Source organism: Phocoena phocoena, chromosome 15 (assembly GCF_963924675.1).
Source record: "Phocoena phocoena chromosome 15, mPhoPho1.1, whole genome shotgun sequence".
In the NCBI taxonomy this organism is placed as follows: Eukaryota; Metazoa; Chordata; class Mammalia; order Artiodactyla; family Phocoenidae; genus Phocoena; species Phocoena phocoena.
Window position 1 is genome coordinate 9,720,478 of NC_089233.1, and position 17,465 is coordinate 9,737,942.

A 17,465-nucleotide genomic window follows, 5' to 3' on the forward strand; every position below is an offset into this window, starting at 1 on the left:
AGGCGGTCCCAGAGAGCACCTGCGCTCAAGGGTGGTGAAAAGACGACAGGCTTTGGAGGCTTTGGAGTATGGGTTCAAATCCAGCTTAGCCTCTGAGCCTCAGTCAGCTCACCTGTATAAGAAAAGTAAGGTCTCCCTCCAAGAGTTGCCGTGGGACTTAAACGTAGCACTGCCCCACGTGGGATGAGGGAGGCAGCAGTGATTCTCAGGCTTGGGAGTCACGTGATGTTGGCTTTAGTCCTGGTGCCACCACTTGCGGGGGTGAGGATTGCTGCTGATGCTCAGGGCCCACGGGCTCTCCCATAAGCTCCAGTCCCTGCACCACCCTTCTCCCCCGCGGGGGGGCAGCAGCGGGCGCCCAGCCCTTGCCTTTCTCTTTTGGTTGCCGCTGGGCTTCCTGGCGGCACTTCCACTGTCGCCTGGCCGGGTCTGGGAAGCCTGTGGACCCTGGACTGGGGCTGAAAGAAAAACCTTGTCCCAGCAGAGAGGGGCCCAGAGCTGGGGAGCCCAGGCTCTGAGATGCCAGACAGATGGTGGTTGGGGTGACCCCTGTGGACTTCCTGGTCTCTAGCGGGTGGGGCGCCACTAAGAGTTCAGCGGCCTTGGGCAAGTTATTTAGTGGCCAGTAACGGGAGGCACTGGGGAACATTTTTGCTGCGTGCGTGTGGCGCACCCGTCTCTCTAGCGCCATCCTCACCTCTGAGGGAAGGGCCCAGGCACCAGGGCAGCAGGTGGAGGGAGTGGGGGCTGAGCTCTAGCCGCCCTGCCCAAGGCTGGCTCCACGCCTCTGTGAGCCTCATCTGGAAAATGGGTGTGCGGAGGCTCCCAGGCCTGGCAGAGGAGTCATGGTTGTCCTTCCTTCTGTCCTTCAGCTTGGTCCCTTCCTCTGCTGCCAGGGACTGTCCACTCGTCTGTCCATCTGTCTCTGCCCATTCATTAGTGATGTCTGTCCTGATATATGTCTGTCTGTGCCCATCCACCCACATCCCATGTTGTGTGTGTGTGTGTGTGTGTGTGTGTGTGTCTGTGTTTCTCATTCTCTCCCTGCACATATATCTGTGTGTGTGTGTGTTTTCATTGTGGACGTGTATTTCTATGTGCGTGTGTGTGTTTTCAGTGTGTCTCTCCGTGTCTTCCTACTCTCTCGCTGCCCATGCGTGTCTGTGTGCGCTCCCCCATTTCGTTCCCTTTGTCCCTGTCCCGCAACGTGTGTCTCTTCCTCTTTGTGAGACATGTGTTTGTGTGTGTGTATTTAGTGTGAATTTTGTGTGTGTTTGTGTGTCCATGTCTTTCTTTTCTCTCTGTGCCTGTTTGTGTGTGTCTCTCTGTCTCTCTGTCTCTGTCTCTGTCTGTCTGTCTCTCTGCCTCTGTCTGTTAAGAGCAGAGCCTGTCCGGCAGAGCAGCGGATGTATGAGGGATGATTCAGTGGCTGACAGGAAGCTCGCCGCCTTGCATCCTGCCTGCCAGTGTCTGTGGCATTGACATCGGATCAGGCAGGTGTGTGGGCTCAGGATGAGGTGGCCGCAGTGAGGAGCCCCCCGCTCTCAGGTAAGCCTTTTCCAGGGGTGCCTGGAGCCTGGCCCCCAAGGCAGGGGTCCTGAGGTTGTCCCCCTGACACCCCACGGGGTTGGGAGTGGCCCTGCTGGCCCAGCAGGAGCGCTTGGCTGCCCGCCGGGTGGGCTGGGAAGAAGCCGGGATGCCCGGCACCCCCTCCCTTGGCCCCAGCCCTGTCCTGGCGCCCCCAGCTAGCAAGCCCTCGCCCCAGACCCTGTGGCACTAGAGGGGCAGCTGATTCTGGGGCTCTGGCCCCTCTCCCGCCCCGCCTTCCCCGGCCCAGCCTGCACAGCCCTGGGAAGCCCCCCAGGGCGGGTTCCATCACTTCCATAGTCCAGTGAAGGTCGAGGACAGCAGCTCCCCAGGCCCAGACCCAGACCCGTGAGCCTTGGTTTCTTCATCTGTAGAACGGGGCTGTAACGACCCTGCCCCAGGGCTGTGGGAGGATGGGAGAGATGCTACAGACAAGCAGGCTGTAACGACCCTGCCCCTGGCCTGGAGGAAGAAGCTGTCCCAGCCACCCCGCCCAGCCCCCAGGCTGGCCACCAGCTCTCTGCTGGGGGGCTGAGAAACTGTAGGCCCTGGGGTACTCTTTGTTTTTTTTTTTTAATTTTATTTTATTTATTTTTTTATACCGCAGGTTCTTATTAGTTATCCATTTTATCCACATCAGTGTATACATGTCAATCCCAATCTCCCAATTCATCCCACCACCGCTTTCCCCCCTGGGTGTCCATACGTTTGTTCTCTATATCTGTGTCTCTATTTCTACCCTGCAGACCGGTTCACCTGTACCATTTTTCTAGATTCTGCATATATGCGTTAATATACGATATTTGTTTTTCTCTTTCTGACTTACTTCGCTCTGTGTGACAGTCTCCAGATGCATCCACGTCTCTACAAATGACCTGGGGTGCTCTTGGCGCCCTGCTCTGCCTACAGGTGGCCCTGGCCTTCACCATCTCCCACCCGTGCCCAGAACAAGGGCTGCCCCGGTCCCTACCCCGGCCGCCTGAGCATAAGAGCCTCCATTAGAGACCTCTCGGTCAGCCTCATCTGAAGGCCAAGGTTATTTGGGAAAACGGAGCAGAGCCCAGCGGATAAGCCTTTCCAGGGGTCGGACGGGGACCTCTGGGTCCACCCGTACCCCCGCAGCCTGACCTTCAGCCCTGGTGGGCCTCAGTTTCCCCATGTACTACATGAGGAGGGCTGGGAGGCTGGGCAGGAGGGTTGCCAAGGGCCTTTCAGGGTGAGAGGCTGGGTGCAGAGGGTTGTCAGCCCAGCCCTGAGAGCTTTTCCGCCGTCGGCTTGTTGCAAAACTTGTTCATATGAAAACTGCCCACTTCCCTTTCTGCTATTTTGGCCTGCAGGCCACAGGCTGTGGCGGCCTCCCCTCCCCTCCCCACCCGACTCAGCCCTCCCTGCCCCCTTGGGGCCCTCCTGGGGCTGCCGGGCCTGCCTGCGCCAGGGGCCCAGCTCCTCTCCCTCCGCCCTCCCCTGCCCCACTTGTTCTCAGGCCTGGTTGGGAAAGCAAGGAGAGAGGACAGATTGATTCATTCTGGGGGGCAGCCACAGAGTTTTTCTCAAATGAGCCTCTCTTTTAAAAAATATTGCGTGATTCTTAAAAATGTAATATAAGCAAATATATATATATATATATATATATATATATAATATAAGAAAGGATTTACGTAAAGGAGTGTAGGCCTTGGAGTCAGCCTGCCCTGGGTGTAGATCTTGGTTCTGTGACTGGTCAGCTGTGTGACCTTGGGCAGAATACTCACCTCTCTGGGCCTCCCTCTCCTCCCTTGGAAGAAAGGAGCTGGCATCTCCAAGGTGATGCTACCCGCGTCTGTGACAACCGAAGGGCTGGGGCAACAGCGCTGCTCTCCTTCAGATCCCAGCCCCTCCCAGGGTCCCACCGCGACGCCCTGCATGGTGCAGTAGGGGGGGCGCTCAGGCCTGCATGTCTGGGGGACCCGGCAGAGAGGGCTTCAGGTAGGGCCCCAACAGGGTGCGGCTGTCTCTTCCCATCCCACAGGGACCGTGATGATGGCGAGTCACAGTGGTCACAGCCAACCATGCCCCACCGGCCGGCACTAGCACCTTACAGGCATCCTCTCGATGCTGGGCCTCAGATGACAACCTGAGTGTTGAGTGTCATCCTTTCCCTCGTTTAACAGAGGGGTGACCGAAGGCCGGTGACACTGGGATTCAGCAGCTGGGGCAGAATTTGTGTTCTCGTGCTCCCCTCCCTTCCCTCACCCAGTGCCGGGTCGGTGGAGATGGACCAGGGCTGGGGGCATCCCGAGCGTCTGCAGGGCCAGGAAGCAAGAGGGCTTTCTGATGGTCGGGGTCCTCTGGGAGGGAGGGCAGCAGAGGTCAGCAGCCCAGGTCCCGGGGCCTTGAATGCCAAGCTGAGAGTGTGGACTTGAACCTGGGATCTTAAGCAGACCCCGGCAGTGGCCAGTACTGGACCATTGTCCCATGGGTGCAACCCTCCCATGTGTCTGTGCCCGAACCTCCTGTGGGGCAGAAAGAGTCTCTGTCTTGACCAAAGGACAAAGACGTCAAGGGTGGGAGCCCAAGAGAACTGTCCAGACCAGCCAGCTGGAAATAACACCCTCAGCAAGTTTCTCTTCCGGAAGCCCCAACCGTGATCCAGGCTGGACGTGCTTGTCCTCCCAACGACTCTTTGAGGAACGGCCTGGGTTGATCCCAGTCTTACAGATGAGAAAACTGACGCCAAGAGACCCCGAGGCACAGGCAGGCTTCCCTGCTTCAAGGCCAGATGCTCCCAACCTCACCAGCCTGAGATGGACTTGGGCCTTGGCTGGAGGCCCGGGAGGGAGGCAGCCCCGGGGCAGAACAAGGTGGGGGGGAGGGAGGAGGGTATGTGGCCTGGGAGGGCAGTGCCCAGGCTCGTAGATCCCCTCGGACAACCTCCTGGGGTGATCAGGTCATCCTCTCCCCTCGTGTGGAGGCCGCCGGGTCATGAGGTTTGGGAATGGTCATGTTTCCGCTGACTCACTTGGAGTTTGGGGGAAGGAGAGGTGACTTCTTCATGACGGGCCCCTGACTGGGGCTCAGCCCTGCACGGAGATTCCTTGTCATCTTTGCCACAGGGAATCAGGAAGCTCAGAGTGGCGAGGGGGACGGCTGGGTGCAGTGCAGGCCTCTGGGGAGCCCAGAGCAGGAGGGGGACAGCACAGAGCTCAGGTCTCCCCAGGCCCTGCTTTCCCCAGCTGGGAAGCAGGGAGAAGCCTCCTCCCAGGTGGGCCGCGGCAGGAGGAGCAGGTGTTCACCGAGGGGACACTCAGTAGCGTGGGCTCCACGTGCCCACCACGGGGCACCGCCCCCTCAGGACCCCCGGCTGCCCTCAGCTCTGTCACTGGCATTTGCAAGGGGGGGAGCTGAGTCTCTTTATAGTTGTAATGATTCTCCTTGGAGGGCCCCTCAAGAGGGCTGTACTCACCAGGCCCCCCTGTGTGGGTGCCTGTGGCTTTGCTGAGGCCTGGCCGTCACAGCGGGGCCCCGAGGCTGGGACCGGCCACTGACCAAGAAGCAGCCTTTTAGCCCCACCTCCCAGCACATCCCACCACCAGCCACCAAGGTCCATCTGCCCAGGCGCCCTTCTTCCCCTCCTGGTCTCAGGCCCACCTCCTCCAGGAAGCCTTCCTGACCTCCCCCCTTCTGTCACCCAGGGCAGGAGGAATCTGGGCAGATGGTTGTTTTAGGAATGGAAATCCCACCCCCAGCTTCCCCAGAGGCCATGGGTGGGAGCGGAGAACCACCCAAGGGTCGATGGGGGCTGCCAGGGGCTCCTAGGCAGAAGGGGCCGTGGACTCTGAGGTTGGGGAATAAAGCTGGGCTGGCAGGAGGCAACAGGATGCAGTGGGCGGGGCCAGCGTTAGGGTCTGGAGGCTGGAGTTCAAATCCTGTTTTTCCCCTTAGCAGCTGTGGGATCTCTGTCTTTTGTTTTTCTGTTTGTGAAATGGCTCGAGCCTCCCCCTCAAAGGGCAGTTGGGGGGTAGGCGAAGACATGTGTGGGGGTGTGCACATACATGTGGTGCTGTCTGGCGGGTCTCCAGAACCTTCCAGCACTTAACCAAGAGTTGATGATGGCCCCGGGAGCCCGGGGTGCAGGTTGGGGGTCAGAAGGGGGAACAGGGCTGGTTCTGTCCCTGCCTGGTCCCAGAGCAGGCAGGGGAGGTGATGCTGGGCTCAGCTGTGGGGTTGGCAGGGGACAGTGGGGGCCAGAAACCTGGGGTTCCTGGAGGGGGCGGCCCTGCAGCCTCTACCCCAGCTCACAGTGCCCCCACGTTGCAGCCCTGCAGGAAGAGTGGCCAGGAGTGGACATGAGCGCGGACACGGAGCTGCTGTGGCCGGGGGCGGCCCTACTGCTGCTGCTGCTGGGGGCGGCGGCCGGCCTGTGTGTGCGCTGCTCCCCCCGCGCAGGTAAAGGCTGGGGTCACAGGTGCGAGGGAGGGGCGTGCGGTGTACCCAGCGAGCCACTCAGGCCCAGACCTGGCTGCAGTCGGAAGGGGCAGCCAGATAAGCCTCAGGAGGCAGAAGTGAACCCCAGGGGCCTGGGTTTCTCCTCTGAAGACAATGGGTCTGGCTCACTGGGGGCTTCGGTTCTGCTGGGTCAAGGGCATGTGTCTGGGGCCGATGGACTACGCTGGACAAGCGTGGGGAGGGGGGCTGGGCTGCCTGCGTCCGCCTTCTCCACGCTCCGTGTTCCTAAATAAATGGTGAGCAACCCCCGCCAGTGTCAGGTGGCCCCAGTGATCGGTGGCTTAGCCCGCACGTCCGGTCTGAGGCCTGCACGGGGCACAGGGGAGACACAATGGTTGGGCCTCGGATCTCAGTTCCCACCTGGCCCCGGGACGCTTGCTAATCTGGTCCTGTTCTTGCAGGTGCAAAGAGGTCCGAGAAAATCTATGAGCAGAGGAGCCTGTGAGTGTCTCAGTGTCCCCAGCACGGTGACGCTGTGTGCCCTGGGCATGGGTGTCCATGTGGGCATCCCCTCGGGCACCGCCACACCCACCCCTAACCCCTCACTCACGCCTCCTCCGTGCCGGGCTCTAGTGGGTTCTAAGCAGTTAGGGGAGGGCGAGGGGGTGCCGAGGGGCTGTCCAGACCCGGCCCCAGCCTGGTCGGGGAGGGCTGGGGATGCCACAGGAGGGGAGGAGGGGATGCCACTCTCCAGCTAGCCCAGGAGCATCTCCAGAAATCCCCGCAGTGACCCCAGCCCTGGGGAGCGTGCTGTGCCGGTGCTGGAGGTCGACAGAGGAATCCCACCCTCCCAGGGCAGTGAGGGGAACAGAGACCGGGCGCTGTGTCCGAGTCTCCCCTGGAAAACACTAAAGGACCTCAGGGGAGGATATGGGTGTGAAACTTGGGGGACCAGGGAAGGCCTCCTGGAGGAGGCGGGAGGGATTTTAAGAGAGAAAGAAGGCAAAAGGGGACATCCAGAGAGAGAGGGAATGGTGTGGGCATTTGCCGATGTCGGGCCGGGGTGGACACTGTCTTGGGGATGAGGTGGTCGCTGTGAGCATGTCTTGAGAGAGATCAGCTGAATGCGGAGGAAGAAGAGTCTTGACTGTGGAGAGAGACCTTGGCCTTTGTCCTAAGGGCCAAAGGGAGCCACGGGAGAGCTGGAAGCAGGGCAGTGGGGGTGAGATGAAACGGGGCCACTGACCCCAGGCAGAGTTGCAGGACCTGGGCAGGAGGGAGTTCCAGGCACCTTGGGGACAGGCTGGCCGTTCTGTGAGCCATGGGAGGGTCAGCAGTGCTGGGCGCTGCAGATCGGGGGGCGACCCAGATCGGGGGGCGACCCAAGAACAACTCGAGGCAGGAGGGCAGTCGCCAGTGGTGTCCTTACAGTGCCTGGTGGAGGGCTCTGAGACCTGCGTGCACACACGTGCACAGGCCTGCATGCCCACTCGCACCCACAGGCTCCTCCAGCACTCGCTCATGCGTGCACTTCTCACACTCACGGCACTTGCTTGCACGCCTGGGCAGGCACTCACATACAAACTCACACACACACCCTCTCTCATTTCCTTTTGCAACTGAAAAACCACAATGAGATTTGAAAATAGAATTTTCCCATCCATGCCCACTCCTGGGGCCGGGGCTGGACTTTCCAAGGCTTTTGGGGCCACTTGGTCCTCTGGCTCGCCAGCCCATAACCTCCACCAGGGCTGGGCTGGGCTCCCCTAGTACCCACCCACACCCCTGCCCCAGGGCAAGTTCCTCAGTATCTTCCCTCGCCCCTCCTCCCTTAGTCCCTGCCCACTCCAGGCCCCTGATTAATCTTAGAACTGAAGATAGTCAGAGGCACAAGTTAAACCTCCTCACGTGGGAGGTGGGAAAACTAGGCCTAAGTGGGAGGAGGTGGGAGGGGAGACTTGGGCTCTCCCCACCTCACTTGGGTTCAGTCCTATCAGCCTGTGTGTGCCAGGCCCAGCTCCTGCTTCATTTCCTCTGGGAAGCCATGCCTGACTCTCTTCTGTGGTTTTAGGGCATCATTCCTAAATCAGATCACTCTGACCCCCAGCCCCCCAGGCTGGAAGGCTGGGGCAGGTCACCATTCTGGTCCAGGGGAGGAACCCAAAATGGTTTAATGATTAGCTAATCTGATCCACTATCCTTAGCAGTGGCTTTCATTCCCAAGGGCATTTCATGGTCCAAAGTGGCGGCTAGAGCTCCAGCCCTCATCTCTGCCTTCCAGGCAGTAAGTAGTAAGAATGAAGGAGAAGGACAGAAATGGGGCATCCCAGTTAGCAGTGCCTCCTTAAAGGAGTTTTCCTGAAAGTCCAACAACCTTGGCTTTGCATGTCATTAACCAGAATTATATGGTCACACATAAATGCAAGGGAGGCTGGGAAATATAGCCTTTTATTAAAAATTGAGGTAACACTGGTTTATAACATTATATAAGTTTCATGTGTACAACATTATATTTCTACTTCTGTATACCCTACATCGAGCTCACCAACAAAAATTTAGTTTCCATCTATCATCATGCAGTTGATCCCCTTCACCCATTTTGCTCTCCCCACCCCTGGTAACCACAGGTAACCACTATTCCGTTCTCTGTATCTATGTGTTTGTTTTTGTTTGGTTTGTTCATTTATTTTGGGCTTTTTTGTTTGTTTCTTTTTTATATTCCACATATGAATGAAATCATACAGAATTTTTCTTTCTCTGTTTGACTTATTTCACTTAGCATAATTCCCTCAAGGTCCATCCATGTTGTCACAAATGGCAAGGTTTCATCTTTTTTATGGCTGAATCGTATTCCAGTGTGTATATATACCACATCCTCTTTATCCATTCATCTGTTGATGGGCACTTAGGTTGTTTCCATGTCTTGACTATTGTAAATAGTGCTGCAATGAACATACGGGTGCATATATCTTTTCAAATTAGTTATTTTGTATTCTTTAGATAAATACCCAGGAGTGGGATTGCTGGCTCATATGGTAGCTCTATTCTTAGTTTTTTGAGGAATCTCTATACTGTGTTTATAGTGGCTGCACCAATTTACATTCCCCTCAACAGTGCCCAAGGGTTTCCTTTTCTCCACTTCCTCGCCAACCCTTGTTATTTCTTGTCTTTTTGATAATAGTCATTCTAACAGGTGTGAGGTGTTACTTCATCACGGTTCTGATTTGCATTTATTTCCCTCATAATTAGTGATGGTGAGCAGCTTTTCATGTGTCTGTTGGCCATCTGTATGTCTTCTTTGGAAAAGTGTCTATTCAGTTCCTCTGCCCATTTTTTAATCAGGTTGTTTTTTTGTTGTTGAGTTAATTATATATTATATTATAAGGGGTATTAACCCCGTATTGGAGATATCATTTGCAAATACGTTCTCCCAGTCGGTACGTTGTCTTTTTGTTTTGTCGATGATTTCCTTTGTTGAGCAGGTCTGCAGTTTGATGTAGTCCCGTTTACTGGGAAATACAGTCCTTTGGATGGGTATATGGCTGTCTAAATAAAAATCAGCGTTCTGTTTCAAAGGAAGAAGGTGATGGTTAGATACCTGGCTGTGTCTGCTAAGCCTTGAAGTTACCTCACCAGTTACTGGGGAGTAAATGGCGTGTGTGAACAACTTAAGAGGACCGTGCTCTCTTAGGAATGTTAAACACTCCTGGGATGGCAGGTGGTGGGAGCAGTCTCTTTGTTGCTCCTGGCTGACGTCACTGCCAGGTCCCTGAGCAGCTGCCCCAGCCCTGCCCACAGACTCTCCTGGGCATCTCCAGGGGTCCTGGGGAGGCTCTGTGGGGGCATATGTCTGGCTGGCAGCTGGCTCCAGCGCAGGACCATGTGAGAAGTGTGGGCACGCGGTGGGCAGGCAGGGAAGCACTCTAGAGAAGGGGTGCATCAGGAAGCCCTGGATCTGAGTCCCGGGGGGCTGGCAGCCCCTCCTCACTCTCGCCCTGGTCTGTCCCTCCCTGTCCGTCTGTCATGCCCCTCTGTCCCTGTGGCTGTGGGAGGCCAGGCCCTGGCTCAGCACAGCTCCATGTGTTTCCAGGCAAGAGAATCAGCAGAACTTTGCAGTGGCCCGGACCTACACCTGTGAGTCCCCAAACAGAAGGGTCCAGGGCTGGGCTCGGGATTGGGAGCATCCACATCAAAGTCCCTTTCGTCCCCATTGTTCTGAGGCTGTGGCCAGGCCTGATCTAGTGGGGTGATGGGGTGAGGGGCCTGTGCTGGGCAGCTGGCCTGGGGGGCCCAGCCAACACCCCATCAACCTTTGCAGTGGTCAGGGAGGCCTGGCCAGGGCCCCTGGTGGACACGGCCTCCAACGCGGCATCAGCAAGGTAGGAAGGAGCCCCTATCCCAGCCCCACGGGAGGCAATGAGGTGGGCCCCAGGGTCCCCACCTGGCTGAGCCCAGGCCAAGACCTTGCTGCTTCCTCGGACCTCAGAGCCCCAGTTCTGATTCTGAGGGCCCTACCGGGGGGCTGTGGGACTGTGGCCTCCAGACCCCCAGGAAACCCGGGGCCTTCTCCCAACCCCTCCTCAGCCTCTGCCCCACTCCCATGCAGGAAGGACAAGCTGCTGCAGTTCTCCCCCAGCCTCGAGGGTGAGTGCCCTGGGACACAGGGTTGGGGGCAGGGGCGAGGTGGGACAGGTACTGAGCAGGAAGCCTTCCCAGAGGAGAGACGCTGTGAGCTGGGCTGGGAGGCCCGACGGGGCTGGCCCAGCAGGGGGAGGGGACGGAGAGCAGGTGTGAGGGCCTGAAGATTGGAAACAGCTAGGCTTCTTCCTCCGTGGTCACAGCTGGGAGGGGGCGGGGGCTGGGGAACCAGCATTGAGCCAACCCAACAGGCCTGGCCTTTCTTCCAGATTCTTCATCCTCCAGGTACCAGAACTTCAGCAAAGGTAGGTGGGCTTCATGGAGGAGGGGGCCGCAGTGGGGCATACAGCCCGCGCTCAGCCCTGATTCTCGCCTCCTCCTGCAGGAAGTAGACGCAGATCAGATGCATCCTACATGTGAGTGGGCTTCTCCGGGCCCTGGCCACCCCCTCGCCCCGCTGCCCGCCCTTCCCGCCCTGCCCGCAGCCTCCTTACGTGAGAAAGGCCTCCTGCCCTGGAACCCGCTGGCCCAGGCAGGCTCTCCGTAGCTGTGTTTCCCTCAGATGACCGTAGCTTTGGGGGAGCTGAGGACAGGGACAGGAAGGAGCCCTGCTCTGTTTGGGGGTTGGGGAGGCCGTCGGGGGGCCTCATCCTGTACCACCCGGTCAGAGACGAGTTCCACCGATCCTCAGATAGGAAGGGCCCCCAGGACGTCTCCTCATCTCACAGTTGGGCAAACTGAGGCCCAGGGCAGGAGGTAACTTGCATAAGGCCACACAGTGAGGTGGCTGGAGCCAGGGCAGCTCAGGGCTGCAGGGAAGCAGGGTGGGAGGATCGGGGGAGACCCTGGCAGGGCCCCCCGCAGGCTCTGGGGGCAGTGACGGCTGGAGCAGCCCTGGCCTTGCTGCCTGCTCAGGAAGCTCCCGGCCCGACCATGGGCCTGCCCAGCAGTTGGTGCTGTGTCTATGTTTTCTTGCCAGACACCCCTTCGCCACGGACTATTTCAATTGTGGGCAGTTCCAGAAGCCCCCGGAAGGTGAGGCAAAGGTCGATGAAGGGGAGAGGGAGGCGGTGGCCTGGGAGCGCAGCTTCAGAAGTCACACCCCCAGGGCGGGGCCAGAGGTGGCGGGAGGATGTAAAGCAGGAGGCCAGGCCTAGGTTTAGGTGGCTGGAGGAGGCTGGGCGGGTAGGGGGGGTGGGGACCTGGGGGAGGCTGGCCCTGTGGAGGGAAGGAGGGAAGGGATGGGCGGGAAGAGGGGGTAGGGGGGCCAGAAGGGGAGCTGGGGGCAGGGGCAGGGGGCAGGCTGGCTCCCTTGTCATCCAGGCCCCTCTCAAGGCTGGGCACACGGGGGACCTTGAAGGAAGGCCCTGGACTGGTCAGCCTTGTTGACAAACGCTGAGCCCTCCAGGCTCCGAGGATGCTGGCACCCTTGTTAAGAGCAAAGGTGCTCCTAACACCTTTGCTCTACAGAAACTGAGAACTGAGGGTGGGCAGTGCCTGCTGAGAGGTGCACACGGCTGGGCTCCTGCCTGGGCCGGGCTGGGGTGAGAGGTGGGGGGGTCCTTTTCTCCCCGCTGCGTTTCTAAATTGGGGAGAGGCCCTCACTTCTCAGAACCTCTTCGACACAGATGGACGCACGGTGGGGTGGCGTTTAGAGCTCAGCTTCCCCGTTGGGGGGTGGGGGGGGAATACCGGGGTACCAGGCTCTGATATGCCACAACCAGCCTAGGCCCCCGGACAAAGGATCCTCAGCCCACCCCACTGCTTGAAGGGTTAGGCAGGTTCCTGTCCCCTGGGCCCCCAGCGGCTCTCCCTGCCCCTCTTTGCCCCATAGAGATGGGCCTCCCTTCTCCGACTGTCCCTCGTGGGCCTGATTGCACCCCCCCACACCCCCTAATCTCCCCTCCCCAGGGCATTCAGGGGAAGACAGAGAAGGAGCCCAGGGTGGAGGCTGCTGGAGCCAGGCCAGCGCCCATTAAGAAACTTGTCCAGGAGAATGTTCGAGGCCCCGGGGGACCCAGAGGGCTGGGGGCTTGATGAGGCAGAGGGAGAGAGGAAGGGCCAGGCCTGTCGGGCAGGGCCCACCAGCATCCTGCGTCCTCTCCTCTCTCCCTGGCAGATGAAGATGACACCAATTCCTATGAGAACGTGCTCATCTGTGGGCCAAAGAAAACCGAATCAGGTGAGGCTGCCCTCCCCGGAGCAGGGCAGGGAGGCAGGCCTCCTAGGCCAGGCCCGCCTGCCCCGCTGAGCTCTGAAGTCCCCGCTGCACGGTTCACCAATATCAGACCCTGTGTCCCGGGAGGAGTCCCCATCAGTCCTGGACTCTCCCTCCCTCCCTCGAGGGGCCTGCCCAGCACGAGGACACAGGCTGCCCCTCTGGAGGGGTGGATGTGGCACCTCTCCGGCCTAAGGACTGGCCATGGTGGCTGCCCCTCTGCCAGCCCCTCTCCCGGTGTTCTCCCTACAGGGGACGAGGAGTCTGAGGGTTATCAGAACTCAGCATCCATCCGGCAGTGGCGGGAGTCCAGGAGAGTCGTGGGTATGCGGCCGGAGCCCCAGTGCTTCCAAATGGTCACCTTCAGCAGGCTCAGAGGGGCCAGGCCTGGGACAGACAGTCGAGGGGAGGGGGAGAGAGGGGAGCTTAGGGGATCTGGCCTGGGAGGGCAAAGCCGGGTGGGCTCCCCTACGGCCAGTCCAGCTGATTCCACAGCGAAGCTTCTGGCACATCAGTGGCTGCAGAGGCTCGAACTGTGCCAGGACAACACCATGGCTTCCTGAGGTTGGGTCCTCCTGGCCGGCTACCCATCCAGCTGCACGCACGGCATCGCACTCGCCCTGCTCCCGGCAGGACACACCTCTGGCAAATCCCAGAGAGGACGGGACAGACACACCATCCAGTGGAGCCTTTCCTGCGGGCGGTGCGGTGGCGGGAACAGGGCTGGGCACGTGCGTGAGAACTCTCTGACCATCTGCCCGCGGGTTGCAGAGCCGGTCCCGAGGGAAGCACCTCCCTACCCGGTAGGAAGCCCAGACGAGGACGACGGGGAGCCCGATTACGTGAATGGGGACGTGGCAGCCATCAAAGCCTAGAGAAGCCCTGGAGGAAGGTACGGTCCAGGGTGGGGGGCCATACAGGCCTAAGGGGCTGCACTCCAAGGGAGAAGCAGAGAGCTGGGGCTGGAGGAGCCACAGCAGGGACCGTGGGGCAGCACCCATGGATGCTGAAACAGGGTGGCTCCTCGGGGCGCTGGGATGCCGCCCTGGGTGCTGAGCCTCCCGAGCGGTCCTCTCAGCGGGCGGCCGGTCTGGGCCGTGTGAGAACGAGCGGCAGGATCGGGGGCAGCAGTTTAAGCCCAGCGGGCAGAGCCCAGGGTTTGTTCATTCACCCAGTAGCTAGAGGGCCCCTGCCAGGGCAAGTCCTGCCTTAGGGGCTGGGGACACAGTGATGAACAGAAGACACACAATCCCTGTCCACTTAGAACTTCCGTTCCGGTGGGAGAGAGAGAACATAACCGGCTGGAAGAGGAGAGGAGAGAAACGCAGCGCGTTAGGACTGCAGGCGTGGGAAGGGGCAGGGAGCAACATGGGATGGGGAGAGGCGGTGCCGTGATTCAAGCCGGGAGACAGCGCAGCCTTTCTGAGCTCTGCTCCTCGCCCCTCTGGGGACAGGAAGGACACCCAGGCAGAGGGACTGGCAAAGACCCCCGGCAGGAATCTGCGTCTGATAATGTGTGTGGGCAGACAGAGTGATGGGGGAGCGTCGGCAGAGGTGGAGGGCGGCGGCGGGAGGCGTGCAGGGCCAGCACCTGGGTTTTCCTGAGATGGGGCAGGCGAAGGTCTGGAACAGAAGAGTGACTTGTTTCTAAAGGATCGCTGGCCTCCGCGTAGAGACATGAATACAGGGGACGCGGTGGAGGCAGGGAGACGACCGGTGGCCTCAGGCAGGAATCCAGCGAGTGTTTGTGGAGCGATGGGGCTCACTGATGCGCGGCGTGTCGGCTGCCCGGTAGAGCGAGGACTCGAGGAGGCCTGCAGGTGTTTGCCTGAGTAATGAGAGGGCATCGCTGCCAGCAACTGAGATCAGGGAGGCTACAGGCGGGGCGGGTTTTGTGGGCAAGGCCGGTTTATTTCTGGGCCTGTTAAGTTGGAGATGCCGTGCAGGAGGAGGTATGAAATGGGCAGTTACAGATCTGCGCCTGGATTCAGGGACAGGCAGGAGTGGAGAGGCTGTGCAGGTTCTTCAGACGAAAGAAACTAAGAGCATGTTGTACGCTGACAAACGATACAGGAGGTTCGAGTCTGGGTCGGCTACAGCTGGCTGGAATTTACACCCGGGACCCCGCACACAGAAGGGACTGAACCCCACGGGCTGGGGCCCACAGCAGCCCGACAAGACGGCAGAGGCCCAATCCCTATATTCTAGAAGGTGGAAGGGCCGCCAGGCAAGGGGGGAGGCGGAGTGGAGTTAGGGCCCGGTACCCCTGTCAGGTCCCTTCTGGGTTCGAGGGGAGAGGACGCAGCTTAATGGTACTGGTCCCAGGACACGTGCGGGGGGAAAGCCGCCAGCTGCTGTGCAGAGGGTGTTCCTGCACCCAAGGCACGTCAGAATAACTCGGGCCTCGGGCCAGAACCGAGCAGTCAGGATTTCAAACAAAAAACAGACGCTCCTGGAATAAGAAACACGCTAAAGGCCGCTTGACGGCAGGTTCTCTGCTCACTGGACTCTGACCAACGTGCATCCTCCCCGACCCGTACCGGCTGCTCCGGGGCTGAGGGGACAAAGCGTCAGGCCAGGCAAACGTTTCCCTCTTTAACAAATACTTTTCCTTTTCATTGAAGGAGCCAGGGAACCATATATTGCCTCCCCAGGGTCCCTTCTCCAGAGCTGCTCAACTTCTAGACCCCCTACGGCTACTCCTGGGAGGGGCACCAATGCACCCTGAGGACCAGCCAGCCGGCCACGGGGTACCCAGCCCGGGAAAGGACAGTTACGCATGGAGCCGCCCTCTGACCGGCTCCCACAGGCAAGGCAGGAGCCTGGGGCCGAGGGCAGCTCCCGCCGTGGTCGGATGCCCAGGACTCAGGGCAGTCGCGTCCCCTTAACCGCATTTAAAACATCATACTACGTGGGTGTTCGTGTCCTTTTTTGCTTTGGATTTTGATCCCAAATTGCTTACTAATGTTGGTTGCTGGGATTCTTGTGCGTGATGGATAAGCTTGTACAGTTAATGTATGTAGGTGGAGTTGTATTTAATATTCTGCGTTTCGGAGTAGAGGCTGTGTCCATCTTGTCTCCTGTAAGCACTACACGTACTTAACTTCAGCAGAGTTACGGGGAGCCTTGGCGCTCCTTTCTTTGGCCCTCCGTTGACCAATCAGAGATGAGGCCACGGCCACCTTCATGACCCTTCAGCAGGAGTGTCTGCTGTGGACAGAGCACGTCGCGGTTCTGGGGAGGGGGCAGGTGCAGTGCAGTGGGCTGAAGCCTCCGCTGATTGAGCAGAAACAGGACCGTCTCGTGGGAAGGATGGGGTCCAAGGGACCTTCTGAGTCAGAGAAGCCAGAGTCAGGGAAACAAAATGCCTCCTCCAACCGAAACATCTCAGGAAACCGTTCCAGTTCAAGGGCAGTGATTCTCCCGTCTGCTTTCCCTGCTTCACGTAGAACCTTCTAAGGCAATGAAAGTCAGCCTTCTTGTTTCAAAGAAAGGGACCCTGAGGCCTAGAGAGAGAGAAGGCTGGGGACAAGAACTTGGTCCCTGAGTCCAACCCTCTTTCCAGATGCTGCACCGATTCTGTGAGACGAAGTTAATGCAGCAAGTTAGGAAATTAGAAGAAAAACCATCTAGAACACGGCTGTTGGCCACTTGTCTCTTCACACCCCGCAGTCCTGGCCTCACGACGTGGAGAGGACAGCTTAGGCCTGAGCACAGGTGTGGTGGGGCTGCAGTGAGGCTCCAGCGGGAGGGGGTCCTGCCCCGCTGTCGCTGAGTGTGGGAAGCTGGGGTCTCACTTTGCACAATGGGCACAAGCATCCCATCGCCTCGTAAGGACCCCAAAAGGCTCCAGACAAAAACTAAGATGGAGAAGGTAGGGAGTTCCCCTGGTGGTCCAGGGGTTAGGACTCGGTGCGTTCACTGCAGGGGCCCGGGTTAGATCCCTGGTTGGGGAACTAAGATCCCGCAAGCCGTGCGCCAAAAAACAAAACAAACAAACAAAAAAAAATTGAGAAGGTATGCCGAAGTATTTTTGTGAAACTTCACCCTGCAGTTTCTGAGGACCCTAATTTTTTCCCCCCCTCTTAATCAAAACCCTAACCGCAAAGAACCAGTGACCTTGGAGCCTTTCCTGCATCCGTTCAACCACGTGGTCTGGACACGTGTCTAACCCTGCCTGGGATTTGCTCCAGAACAATCTGGGAGTGGGGTAGGACGCTGGTGCTGGTGTAGGGCACAGAGGAAACAAGACAGGCCACGTGTTGGTAAGACTGCTAAGATGGATGATGAGTTTGTGGAAGTTCACCGTATCATTCTCTGCTTTACGTACAACTGACCTTTTTCATAATTTTTAAACATGGAAAAAAAATAACACCTTGCCAAAAAAGAAAAAGCAATTCCACAAATTAATGCAAAATTCACTGAGAAATTCTAAAGCAAATGAGTACACCCGTTTGCACAGAAAAGGCGACCTGGTGGGAGGGTCCCCTATGCCTGCCTGCACCATCCTCCTCTGTGATTCTTGCCAAGTCCTTTCTGAAGGGCTCAGGGCCCTGGGCTGTTCTGAGAAGCTGATAAATTACAACAAACCCTGCCT

At 58.6% G+C, this 17,465-nt stretch overlaps 1 protein-coding gene across 1 annotated transcript; it reads left to right on the forward strand.

Moving 5' to 3' along the window:
- The first annotated feature begins 5,912 nt into the window (after positions 1–5,912).
- Positions 5,913–13,743, forward strand: LAT2 (linker for activation of T cells family member 2). Its single transcript, XM_065893509.1, has 11 exons — positions 5,913–6,012; positions 6,474–6,513; positions 10,103–10,146; positions 10,331–10,391; positions 10,619–10,656; positions 10,920–10,955; positions 11,036–11,066; positions 11,630–11,685; positions 12,770–12,832; positions 13,121–13,192; positions 13,640–13,743. The coding sequence occupies exons 1-11, from the start codon at positions 5,913–5,915 to the stop codon at positions 13,741–13,743; spliced, it is 645 nt and encodes a 214-aa protein (XP_065749581.1).
- Positions 13,744–17,465: the final 3,722 nt, after the last annotated feature.

What these genes read in the sequence shown, in the direction of transcription:
- LAT2 (XM_065893509.1), top strand. Translation starts at nt 5,913, where the DNA reads ATGAGCGCGGACACGGAGCTGCTGTGGCCGGGGGCGGCCCTACTGCTG. An exon ending in GTTCTCCCCCAGCCTCGAGG is followed by an intron (nt 10,657 to 10,919) that starts GTGAGTGCCCTG and finishes CCTTTCTTCCAG; the next exon opens with ATTCTTCATCCTCCAGGTAC. An exon ending in GTTCCAGAAGCCCCCGGAAG is followed by an intron (nt 11,686 to 12,769) that starts GTGAGGCAAAGG and finishes TCTCCCTGGCAG; the next exon opens with ATGAAGATGACACCAATTCC.